The 12884-nt window shown below is 32.4% G+C and overlaps 1 protein-coding gene across 1 annotated transcript; it reads right to left on the bottom strand.

The window, feature by feature from the left end:
* Nucleotides 1–1635: 1635 nt before the first annotated feature.
* On the bottom strand, nt 1636–9746 carry LOC120214594 (aspartic proteinase 39-like). The gene is made up of 10 exons (XM_039212451.1): nt 9256–9746; nt 8504–8633; nt 8104–8351; nt 6933–7157; nt 5980–6142; nt 5830–5903; nt 4819–4909; nt 3744–3819; nt 2876–2947; nt 1636–1973 (listed from the first exon to the last, which is right to left on the bottom strand). The coding sequence occupies exons 1-10, from the start codon at nt 9492–9494 to the stop codon at nt 1822–1824; spliced, it is 1470 nt and encodes a 489-aa protein (XP_039068382.1). The 5' UTR covers nt 9495–9746; the 3' UTR covers nt 1636–1821.
* Between the last annotated feature and the right edge of the window lie 3138 nt (nt 9747–12884).

The raw sequence follows: 12884 nt of genomic DNA, 5'->3' as shown, positions 1-12884 counted from the left end.
TTCATTTTATGCCTATAAGTATCGGTACTACCCCTATAGTACCGATACTTTCCTTCATGGGTATTGATACCTCCTGACGGTACCGATACTATTTCGAGGTTCTAAAATTGTATCTTGAAAATGGTATCGATATCATACCCATGGTATCGATACTACCAACTCAGTATCGATACCTTCTTCAACCGATATCGATACCACCTTTAGAAATAAATAGATTTAAACCTTGAAGTATCAGTACTGTTCTAACGGTACCGATACTTTATGCCCAGAATGGCTATTTTCAGTTCAAAAATCAATCAAAATCCTCCTAAATCTCCTATATTACACACATTAAGCCTATAAGCTCACCCTTATACTTCCGCACCAATTTTTCCTTATTTACTACTCCTAATTATCCAAATTCTTGTATAAACACTTAAATCTCAAAATCATACCAAGATTTCAAACATGTTCTTAATCATTTCTACTACTCCTACCATCTTAAATTGATCATTGACAAGTCAAATATCCAAATAAAACTTTAAAAACTACACTATATCAATAATTCATCTTAACATCCATCTTATAAATTCACTTCTAATATACTCCTCTTATTGTTTTAATCCTATATAAGCTTTTCTTAAGCTTATATAACATCCAAACTTTCATTACCAAACAAAAAATTAAAGGAAATCCACCAATTTTAGAATCTTACATTTGATGGAGGAGTACACGGCATGAAGAAGAAGAGAGCAAGAAAGGTTCAAGATATCTCCACTTTCCACTTACTTATCCCTTAATAAAGGAGATAATTATCCTTTAACATGAAAAGACTATAATGCCCTCTCCACTAAACCATAATTTCTATCAAGCCCTACACAAAAATTCCACCATAAATCCTTGAATTTATCAAATTATTCTAATTCAACCACTGAGTTTAAAATTCTTACATTTTGGTCACTGACCCGATGATTGGGATGTTATACTAATTATGTATTATTTATATTATGAAAATGTCTCACGAAGTGTATACTTAGTAAGTGATGATTTTGATGTATAGGAAAAGGAGATATGGAGTCAGATGGAGTAAGGAGCTTAGCTTGGCATCTCATGTCGAAGGCTACCTATTGATATCATTAATGACATCCTACTATTATTTTGATTTTCTACCTGGCACGTATATGCATAATAAGTGTCTGTAATATTTTAATATGGATTAATTATTCTATGATATATTTATAATGTTTATTAATTTGTAGTAGTTTATATGTATGGTATTAAGTAATATATAGTTACGAACATGGATCATCAGAGTTATTGTAGGTCTAGAAATGGTTATTTGTTTTCCAATTAGAGGTTTCAATTATATAAATTTATAGATTAGCATAAATAATTGCCTGTATATGCCAATAGACATGAAACACGAGTAAAATAGGTACGGTTATGCAAAAACAAAGTCTAAAGCAAGCACAATAGCACCGATTAAACACCTTTTATATCACATTTAATCAAAATTATGTACCATTTTCAGATTTCCAAAACAATGAGCCATATTATTCTAGTCATAGTGTTTGTGTGAATAAAAATTGATTCAAAATGTATGTGGTTGCATCTTTTAACCTTATGACCCTCATTCAATATCAATGTTAAACAACAGAGAAGCTTAAACATGTATGGGATTTATATTCAGGAATTGTACATTGCAATGGTCCAAACAAGTTTATTTGCTGTATCTGTATAAAATAATTAGCTTTTGCATCCGAGTTGAGAAAAGAAAAGACCCACACTTCCACACAAAAAATGAATTATGGTACAAGAGAATCAAAGAATGTTTCAACAATCTCAAGCTATAGAACTGTGCAGTAAAGCAATTATTATAGACAATAATGTTAGAATTCCTCCCATTCTCAACCTGGAACCTGAAGCAATATCATGGGCACCGACGGAATACTCCGTTCCCGAACTTCCATCCCTCACCTTGATGCTGGAAGAGCCTAAATGTAACCATAATAACATTTCAGAGAAGCTAATATCCAGCTACAATGTCGGTCTTAATTCTTACTCAAAGAAAAACAACTCGAACACTCCCATAGTGCTGGAAAGAAATTATAAAGAAGTCGATACATGCTTATGAGGTCTGCTTTAGTTCTTTCTCAAAGAAAAATAACTCGAATGCTCACTTAGTGCTGGAAAGAAATTATAAGGAAGTCGATACATGCTTAGCTTATGAGGACTGACAACTGAATGTCCATTTTCAATTTGACACATTTTGACAGAAATAATGAGAATGTAAATTACACAACATTATACACAAATTAGTTAAGTTTCAACCCAACTATTTAGTTGAAAGAATACAAGAAAATTAAATTTAAATACACCAATAGCTAAATAATGATAAAAACACATACATAAATTTAAAAAAATAATCAAAAGTTATATTTATAAGAGCTTTATAACCCAATTCAATTGAAGATCCAAAACATTTTTTTTTTTTGAAATTCAAGTTACCAAGCACAACTTCATATTTTTTTTTATAATATTGGTGTTTAATTAGTCTTAATGCCAATTTTTTTCTTTCTTTCGAAAAGTCACATAAATTTAATAGGGAACATAGGAAGCATAAGAACTTTTGGTATTTAGAAAAACAAAATAGGATAATGCTTCAAAAGTTTTCAAAATAGAAATGTGAACATTTAAGTACAGAAGGAACAATTGCTACTAATTAACGATTATTAACTACAAAAATCAAAAGTAGACCTATCCAAAAGACTCTAGAGGAGATACAATCCTGGATGTCAAAGCATGTCCGGACATAGAAAATGAAGCAATATTAGCAGAAAACAACAATAATAGGTTTGACCTAAACACAGGTAAAGTTCTTGAATAGGGTACTCACAATTGTGTTCAGTCCATCCAATGGTCTGATTTTCTACATCATATACAACCAACCTATTTGAAAGCACCAAATCTGCATTGCAAAGTAATTAAATAAGTGAAAATTGTATCAAAACCTTTCATGTTAGATTATTGGATAGTTCTCTTCTTCACAATGCAATAGAAAAACAGATTAGCTAAAATAAATTGCGATAATTGCGGACTGAACTTGTACTATTTGTCAGTTTTTTTCAGAAGATCAATGCCACTGACCACCAGTGACATGGAAGCATCATGAGGGACAAATAAAATTCACATTCATAGGTTTTTGGTTTAAGCAGAAATGCTAATAATATTACACTGAAATAGGTGGATATTATAAAAGCCACATATGCACAAAACAAGTTCTATTTCCATTATGGAAAGTTTTGTATGATTTAAAGTAGGTTCTTATAAGCCACTTTAGAAAAAAAGAGAACTATGGTAAGTAAAACTCATTTTCTTGCAGATTCTTCGCAATTAGAAGTTCAATGGTTATAATCTCTTTGAAAGTAATAGGGTTATGAAGATGCTTCTATAGAAGAAATATGACCAATTGGAAAAAAGGGGATAATAGAAGACTGCTGGAGGTTGAAATTGTGAGGGTTTGGTTCAGATTGTCAACAGGTGCAATTCATCCCGAATATGGAGCATCTTATGGCCATTCCGTGTTCAGATTTCTTTGATCTAGGATAATTCCAGTTTTAGGTTGCTTCTAGTCATGCCATTGGAGATTTCTGTAACTTTATGACCCTTTTAGTATGATTTTGGGTTTAGAGCCATTTGGAATCGGGTTATATTTTGCAAGCAAAATGACAAATGAGTTCAGAACGAGGAATTTAAGGGCATACCTCCCAAGAGAATCATATCTTTGCCATCTTTAGATTGCATTCCACTGTTCTGCCAACCAAAACACCAAATATCTTCCTGCAAAAGCCATAATCGATATCTTGATGCAAACCTCACAATAATAAAATAGATTTTTTTTAACTGAAATAAATTATCTAAATAAAAATGACATTCGACTGCTCAGCTAGTAATTCAATGATTATGGTACTCACAATTACAAAAGGAGCATACATTTTAGCCTTGCTAATTTGTTTGAATCTAGAAGAAACGAAAATGATGGAACTACAGTGTTTATCAAGAATAAGAACTCTATTCAAAGTTTCACAGCTGACTATAAGAGCATCATGAACATAAGGCTAAATGGTACATCCGTCAGCTTATGACAAATGGAAGCCCCCTTCGGTAAGCTTATAAAAGTTAATTTTCCTGATACTTGAGCATTCTTGTCATACCTACTTTGTCAATAGAGGCATCCATAGACCAAGACCAGCCTGATTGAGACCTTAAAACTCTTGACCCAGGCCTGGCCCTGTGTCCTCAAAGGCCCGAAAGTATTAAAATATTAAAGAAACAATTTTATATTAATATCTTGATAAACCTAATCCAGCACAAACCTAATCCAGAATCCAGCACATCAGGAAGATCAGCTTGCTGGAAGAACAAGTTGTTAGGGATACACAAGGAAAATTACTTTGGACAGAGAAAAGAACCATATATTTATCATTTCCCATTCTACTTCCCTCTATTTTTAGTTAAATTAAAAAAAAAACAAAAAGAGAAAGATAATTAAACTTTCAAGCAGCTAGATCTGCCAACAACCAGAAGCATCATTGTCCTTGAACAAACCCACATTTTAATGGTGTCTCACTCCCTCAAGCCGCTACCCCCACCCTCCCATATGATACTTGACCATAATATGAAGCTCTACGGACTTATAGCTAGCATTCTACGTTAAACACAAATGTTAAATGCCAAACTCAATTAGAACTATAAGACTTCATAAATACCAACATCTATGTAACAAAGAAACTTGTGCATGGATCATGAAATGAATTAAAAACAAATAAGTTGACTTACACGAATTTGGAACAGATACTCATGGGGATAAATTGTTAAAGTAAGGGAACCTTCAAAATGGAACTTTACAGCCGGAAATCCATCATCAACACTGCAAGAGCACAGGAAAGGAATAACAAAATGAAACAGCAAGTCTCAAAGAAAGTAATTCACAGGAATTAATGAAAGAAAAAGCTTCTGATCAGCCCCACACACGTAACTTGACTTTGAATTATAGAAATTAAAAAGAAATAGGTCAAACAAAATATAAATTAAGATTTTTCCACTTCCTATTTTCTACTAGACAATCAATAACGAATTTGATTTTTAAGAACAAGAAGAAGAAAATATATTACAAATTCCTCATAAGATTTCTCAGAAGCAAGAGAGAGCAACAGTTCAGAAAGAAAACAAGAAACTGTGAAGTAAATACATGTTCTTGACAAGTCATAAACATGTTGTACATCTTTAGGAGAAGAGTACGATAAAAATTATAATCACCAATGATTATAATTTTGCAGTATTTCTCCAAGTCCGTAAGGATTCCAATTAGAATAGAAATTTCTAGTCATTCTGGTTCAAAATAAAGAAATAAAGACAATAAACATATGTATTTTCATCTCACAGCTTCTTTCTCTTAAAAATTCAGCAATACACAAGACAGCATTCACAAATAGTTTTTTATTTCTTAAAACTGTATCCTTGGTCAAATGCAAGTTCTTTATTGTTAGTATTAGGGTACACAAGGAATAAAACCTCTGCATGGAATTGTATATAAAATGAGATATAAGATTAGGATAAAATCGGCATAAATAGTTATAAAAAAAGTACTATTGAAAAGAAATACTTACATTTCGTATTAAGAACATTAAAGAATGAAATATTCAAATAAAGTAAATCTGGGGGGAAATATAACATTTAGAATATCAAAAATTGCAAACACTGACCAGATAGATCTATTATACATATCACAGAAAAATGATGTGCAATCCTGAAATATACCAGAGAGTACAGTTGCAGTAAGTGTCTTACTTTTCCAAATACTGAAAACAAGTAAATTGGTCTTCTACACTATGCAATTGCAATGCAGGTTGCGGGGAGAGAATCTAATTGACAGAAGAGATAATGTAATTAGTAATAGAAGATGTCAAAATCAGGCATAAGGTGCATGTCAATGTTTACCTCTGCCATTAATGGTTCATAAATTGCAGATGGAAGATATGCTAGGGTTGTACCACTATCCACTATTGTTCCTTTTTGATCTCCGCTATCAAAAACATCACTAGGAAGTCGTAGTAGAGTATCACCAACCTCAACTTCCTTCATTACAACGTTGTAATGTGCCCTACGATTGTCGATAAAAGTATATTCATGAATTTATAAACCAATAAACCTGATTGATGAAAAGAGTAAGACAAGTTGAAAACTGCAAGGCAACCCATGTATGAACTCAAGTACATAGCAAAATGGTTTAATTTGTCAATCATGATCTCCTAATATATTTTATTACTGCAGTATGAAATAAACACAGTTATTTATAGTGTTTCTTAAGGATAAGATGCACCATCTTGACAACTTTTTAGTCATCGACTAAATTTACACTGCTTCTTTCGGGACACAAGAAGTTGATAGGAATAATTTGCATTCACATTGACATGCATAAGATGAGAATAAACGCAGACAACAAATAAAGATACCATGTAACCTGTTCATCTGACTGAGTTTGAGAGGATGGATTCAAGATAGGTGTTTCAAATTTGCAACATAAGAAAGATCTAACAAATCCTGGATTTGAGTGTAGTAATGAAGGTCATCATCCAATATAACGGTCAATGTAAACGATTAGTGAATTACTACAGCCAACAACTTGCAGCAACTATTTCTAATTGAGAAATGCCAACTTGGAGACAATAGACTAAAGTTTAGACATTAACCTATGGGAAAAATAAACTGTAATATATGCCCATTCCATATTAAACAATAAAGAAGGCAATATTTAAGTTTTATATCCAAGCAACTGTGAAACGATCTTACACTTAATATTACTAAATAAGAAATAAGGGTGAATAAAGAAGAACCCAAAAAAAAAGCAAGGTTAAAGACAGAAGCTAAGAAATTTAAGACAAATCACTTACTGATTTGGAACCATGGGTGTTGTTGTGACTTTTGGTGATACCACTTCACCAATTGCAAAGATTCCACCTCCGTTATCATTGTCCAAACAGTGTGCAAACATTCTTTTTACTTTCCCAGAGGCAGCTAGTTGTGAAATTATAGAAGAATTTGCCTGTCCGAATCCTAATATCCCATCTAGTGCTTCACTTGATGATCCTAATTCCCCGGATTGTCTAGCACCACACCTAAACAAAAAATATAAATTATATATCACATAAATAACCAATAATGCATGTCAGCAGCAGTGCAACAGATATGCTTCCTTGAAATTTTATGTTTTACCCCTAGAACCAACACATATCAACAAACTGCGCCCATCTCGAATCAATAACTCTAAAGAGAATCACCAACTTCTATTTCTTCTTCTGCTTTCGGTTTAGGGGGAATGGTTCAACAGCATGTTGAACAACTAATAGATAAAGAAAAGGATGGGCACCACAGAAAAAACTTAAGCATATTAATTCCAATAGCCAGTAAGCAATAGAAGAAAGAGGTAGGAAGAAGATATGCTGAAGAAAAAGATCTCAATTAGTATGCCTAACATTCCAGTTATCACAAAATTATACACATCATACATTAGTTAATCTATAGTTAAATGTGAAAGTGCAAAAACAGGTCTTGTTAAAGAGGTTACATAAGGGAAAATCCATTTATAAGGGCTATATGCAATTATGCAATTATGCATTAATCCCACATTTTCTACCTTGTCTGGCAAGATCTTAACCTAAGAGCATAATTAATATTTCATCACAGAAGGCACAACACAATGGTATCATATATTACAGCCAAAGATTTGGGATCATAAAACTGTCTTTGTAAGCTATAGACTGTGAAAAGAGTGCTCAGCAAATCTATGAATATTGATTTACGACTTTAAGCATCGAAAAGATACCACTCATCTATTTACAACAATAGACAAATGTAGTCCAAATGATAGTTACAAATAAATGTTTCTTGGTCAAAACTGAATGAAAACCAGCCTAAAACCAAGGCTATACTCAACTGAATTACAAAACATTTAGCTTCCTAATAGACCAATCAGTATTATAAGGGACATTTTCATGAACAAGGAGCATAAGCAACAATGGCAGCAAACTAAATTTTTTCCTGAAAATCAGAATTCCAACTCACCCGAAAACAACAGTCCCATTCGTAGATTTACTCTGAAGGTTACCAGTCACCTGCTCCAATTGTATGTTGTCCTTTACAAAGTATCCAGCGGTTGAGCTTCCATCACCATAAACGACGTTATATTGGCACTGAAGATTGGGCTTGCAACCAGGGAGTGGACCATCATATGTCGAAGTACAAAAATCTTGATCACAATAAACAAGCTTTGAAGTGGAGGACCTCTTTGGATCATATAATGTTAACTCTAGCTGCAATAGAATAACCGAATGATAAATGTTTTCTCAAAAGAAGTTATTAAAAACAAAAACAACAATCATAACTTTATAGTAGACAGTACTTGTGACAGTTACATATCTAGTAAATCTACAGATATTAATATCAAGTTATAAAAGGAACATACACCAAGGTCACTTTTTGTGGGGCACTTTTCACATCCGGCACAATTCACCCATAGAATGTCACTTCCAGTATCAACCTGAACATAATAGTCCTCTGATGGATTTCCTAATCCAATTTTAGCAAAATAAAGCCTGAAATAAAATGAGAAATAAATTAGATGCAAAGAAAATTAAACTCAATATTTTTATATATATATCCAATAGAGCAACCCAGCTGAAAAAAAAGGCTACGGTCATCAAAAGTAAGACGATTTTCAAGTATCTTAGCTTTGAAAAAAACTATCAAGATACGTATTGGATGGAGTTAGAGAGCAATTAAGCATTTAATCAATGGCACCATGGTATTCAAACAGATGAAAATTTTACAACGACATAAAGATGAACCTGAAAAAGAAATTGAAAATGATAATAAACTCATACTCAATCCTCTCTAAAGAAGAATTTTAAAAAAAATGATCCTTTGTTTGGAAACAATTGGATCTCATGGAAATGAGTAGTAAACTCCAATATAATCCACCATCATCATACAGAAACATCAAAATTCATCCAAACTAAATTTCTTTCGGAAAGGAAAAACAACAATCCCCTTCACTTGATTCAATTTTACTCCAAACAGAATTCCTTAAAATATAACATATAAAAGAACCCAAATATTTAAACATAGAATCAAAAATAATCCAGGAAAATATAAACCCAGCGAAGAAACATTAGAAATACAAACAAAAAATGTATAAAAAAAATTAAAATAGCTAACCCAGTTTCAGAAGGGTGACCATTGCCACCTAAAGGGAGATCCACATCGATAGTCGAGAGAAGCCTACCGTGACGACGCATATCATGAGCTCTCATTGCACTTAAATCCTTTCCCCGGCCCGCAAATTTACGTTTGACATTTAAAGTCAACACGTTCCCTAAACAACCAGAACCGAGTTCACCCACCACCATCGCCGCCACAGTCACAACCACCAACGTTAATCTCCTTAGATCCATCATCCCCAACAAAAATCAAGACCAATCAATCTATCCTTCCCTCTGTCTCTACGAATTTGAAAAGTTTTTGCTTTTTTCCTAGGGTTTTTGTTAACTTGTAAAATTTCAAAGAAGATGGGACAACAACGGCAAGGGGAGAGAAGTGGCAAAGCCAGACCAAAACCCGCGAGAAGTAGAGGAATGCGCTTTCTCAACGCCAAATGACGCGTCTTTATCTGTAGAGGAAAAGAGGAAAGGTAAAGCACCACGAGGAGTCCAAGGTATCTGTCTTGCCTCTGTAAGTAAACTATGAAAACGTTGGTCGCTCATTCTTCTTTGTTTCTTCAAACTAATCTTTTTTTAGTTTTTTTTTTAGTTTTTTTTTAGTTTTTTTTTGTAAATGAAGTCCTACTTTGATTTTAACTTTAAAAAAATAGTAGTAATTTTACAATTAAACTGATGTCAAGTTCTAACAATAATTCAGTTGGTTATTTAATATAAAATAAATTATATTGATGATATTGTCTAATTTTATTAAATATATTTTAGGCTTAACGTAAAAAAAATGTCTAAATTATACATTTTGTTAATTTTAAGTGATTAAAGTATTTTTTATTCATAAATAAGTGGTTAACGTTTCTGACATTACATTTTTAAATGTATACATCATAACGTCGTTAAAAAATATTATTTGACATGTATCATGTTTATATATTTTTTAAAAAAAAAATATTTTTTTAAACAAACCTAAATATATATTTCTAATATAAACTCCAAATTTCTTTAACATCAGCACTAAAAAACACCAAAACCTTAAAACCCTTAATTCTAAATCTTCATTATTAGTCTTTACTGGTCACCACCATTGCTGTTGTCGTCATTGAACAATCACTCACTTATAGCTCCCTCCGCCGTTCTCCAACCCCATAAACCGATCATTGCCCATATGTCCCCCCTTGTTGGACTTTTCGGCTATTCTCATATGGGAAAATACTGCTTATGCATTGTGAAATACTGCTTACCATCTTGGGCTGTGGGGAAATGAAAGCAGCTTGAGTGATTTATGCATGAGGAGAAATAAAAAATGGTGGAGGCTGATCAATATATGCAATTTCCATAAAGTTGGTAAATATATGCTCCTCTTCCATTTAGGGTCTTGAGAGAAGATTGAACGCGAAGAAACACAATTAGATGCCAGTTCCTGAAAATCTTGTCCAATGATCATTTTGGAGCAAATGGAGAATGAACAATCAATTCAATTGGAACAATCTTGAAATCTCTATGGTTGAAGGAAAAAATTTACAACTTCAGAAGTGTGACCTGCGGAGAAAGTTGTGGTGATCGCGATCGGTGGATGATTGTTTGACAATGGCGGTAGTAGTGGTGGTGACCAGTGAGGGCTGGGAGATTTAGAATTAAGGATTTTAAGGTTTTAGTTTTTTAATCATTTTAAAGAAATTTAGGGTTCATATTAAAAATATATATTTATTTTTTAAAATTTAAAAAAAATTATAAATACGACATGTCATATAACAATTTTTAACACTATTACGATGTAGACACTTAAAAGTGTAACGTCAAAAACGTTAAGCACCTATTTTAAGAAAAAAAATACTTTAAACACCTAAAGTTAACAAAGGGTATAGTTTATACATTTATTTCTGCATTAATCCTAGATTTTATTGTTAACATTTAACTAAAAGATTGAAGTGAAAAATAATAAAGTTGATATTTTACCGAAGGATTGAAGATTAATAAGTTGAAGAATAATATTGAAGGGAACCAAACAAGGACCTAGAGGAGGATTTATTATTATTATTATTATTATTAAGCTAATGTGATTATAAAGTAGAATTTGTTCTAAATACTTTTAACCATTTGACAATAAACGCTCAATCATCTTGATGCAGTTGTTGGTGCTCGAACCTATTACTTCTAGAAACAACAACAATTCATTTAACTACTTAGATAAATTAATTCGTACATCTAAAAGATGATTGGATGCGTCCTAACCACTAGTTTAAATCTTATATTTGTTATATGGATTACAATATTATGTATATATTATATTATATAGTTAACGCTAGAAAAAAAATGATTAAGGGTGGATTCAAACTAAGGTTAATTAGAGAGTTTAAGAGAACATAAATAGTTACAAACATATCTAATAATTAATTTTTAGTTGGATAGATGTCACATATATATTTTAAGTCGTAGTTAATGCAAGACTAGTAGTAAAAATGAAATTAAGATATTTATATTTTTAAATTAGATTTAAGATTAAAAGATGAATTAAATTTATTGAATTAAATTAAAGTTAGTATCAAATTGATAGAATGTATAAGTAATGAGAATTAAATATATAAGTATATCAATTTTGTTAATTGTCGGGTCAACTCCTCTGTCAAAATTTAATGGGAAGTTACTTGATTGTAATCATTTAAATAGTTAAATGGTTTGATTGATATCATTTACATAATTAAGTGGTTTGATAGATATAATATCACACCTCAAAATTGGGGTTAAGATTCTTCTTTTAATGTTAAGGGATTAAATTAAAGTTTAAACTTCAAATTGAAAGGAATTCTTGAAACAAGTGACTTCCGGTGCAATATTACCATTTTTGCAGGAAACTAAAACCCGTGTCTGGAAACTCTTCTCTCTCTTCTATTTTCCAATTTTAAAAAGTGTATTTTCTCTCTTCTTAAGAATTTCTTCTCTCTTTTCAAGGAAGTTCCACCATCGATTCGTCGTCGTCCAAACATCCATTTTCGACACCGTCGGCACCATGGTGTACCTGGCGTTGAGGGGAGTCAGTCGGTGCTCTAGATTTTGTCATCAGCGTCGTTGTGGAGGGAGGTAAAGTAAATAAATTTTTAGTATTCATAAAATCATCCCTCCGTATCTCCTTGTCATGAAATAACCCATATAAGTGACTCAAAATCTTTAAAATATGAATTCTACAATTTTTTTTGAAAATTTGACGACCGTCACCACTGCACAGGTCGCCCCCGGCGTGTGGTCTTCATCTTCCACCTAGAGGATTGCTGAACCGGTTGATTCAAACTGAACCGGTTGATTCAATCTGAACCAATTGGAATGGGCCACCGAGCCGAGCTGCCACGCCAAGCCGTTGACTACTATTGATCGTTGACAAACCGTTTACTGTTGACTAGGTGTTAACCGACAGTTGATTGTTTTCAAGACCACATATCCTAATGTTTTTATGCCCTAACCCCATTTTAGGGTTTATTTTGCCAAATTTGAACCTAGTTAACTATTTTTAGTGTTTTATTTTTCAATCCGATCGATTTTCGATTTAAGCTTTGTTTCTGATACAATTCTTTTTGTCATGCATTCGAGACATTATGAGACGTCAAATTCAAGTTCAAGAGTGATCAAGTCGGATACCTA

The sequence above is a fragment of the Hibiscus syriacus genome, unplaced genomic scaffold (assembly GCF_006381635.1).
Source record: "Hibiscus syriacus cultivar Baekdansim isolate YM2019G1 unplaced genomic scaffold, ASM638163v2 tig00110076_pilon, whole genome shotgun sequence".
NCBI lineage: Eukaryota > Viridiplantae > Streptophyta > Magnoliopsida > Malvales > Malvaceae > Hibiscus > Hibiscus syriacus.
Note: the sequence above shows the minus strand (reverse complement) of the source record. Positions and strands in the feature narration are given on the sequence as shown.

What these genes read in the sequence shown, in the direction of transcription:
- LOC120214594 (XM_039212451.1), bottom strand. Translation starts at nt 9,494, where the DNA reads ATGATGGATCTAAGGAGATTAACGTTGGTGGTTGTGACTGTGGCGGCG. An exon ending in AATGGGACTGTTGTTTTCGG is followed by an intron (nt 7,158 to 8,103) that starts GTGAGTTGGAAT and finishes TTTTTTGTTTAG; the next exon opens with GTGTGGTGCTAGACAATCCG. An exon ending in TGGATGGACTGAACACAATT is followed by an intron (nt 1,974 to 2,875) that starts GTGAGTACCCTA and finishes GGTTACATTTAG; the next exon opens with GCTCTTCCAGCATCAAGGTG.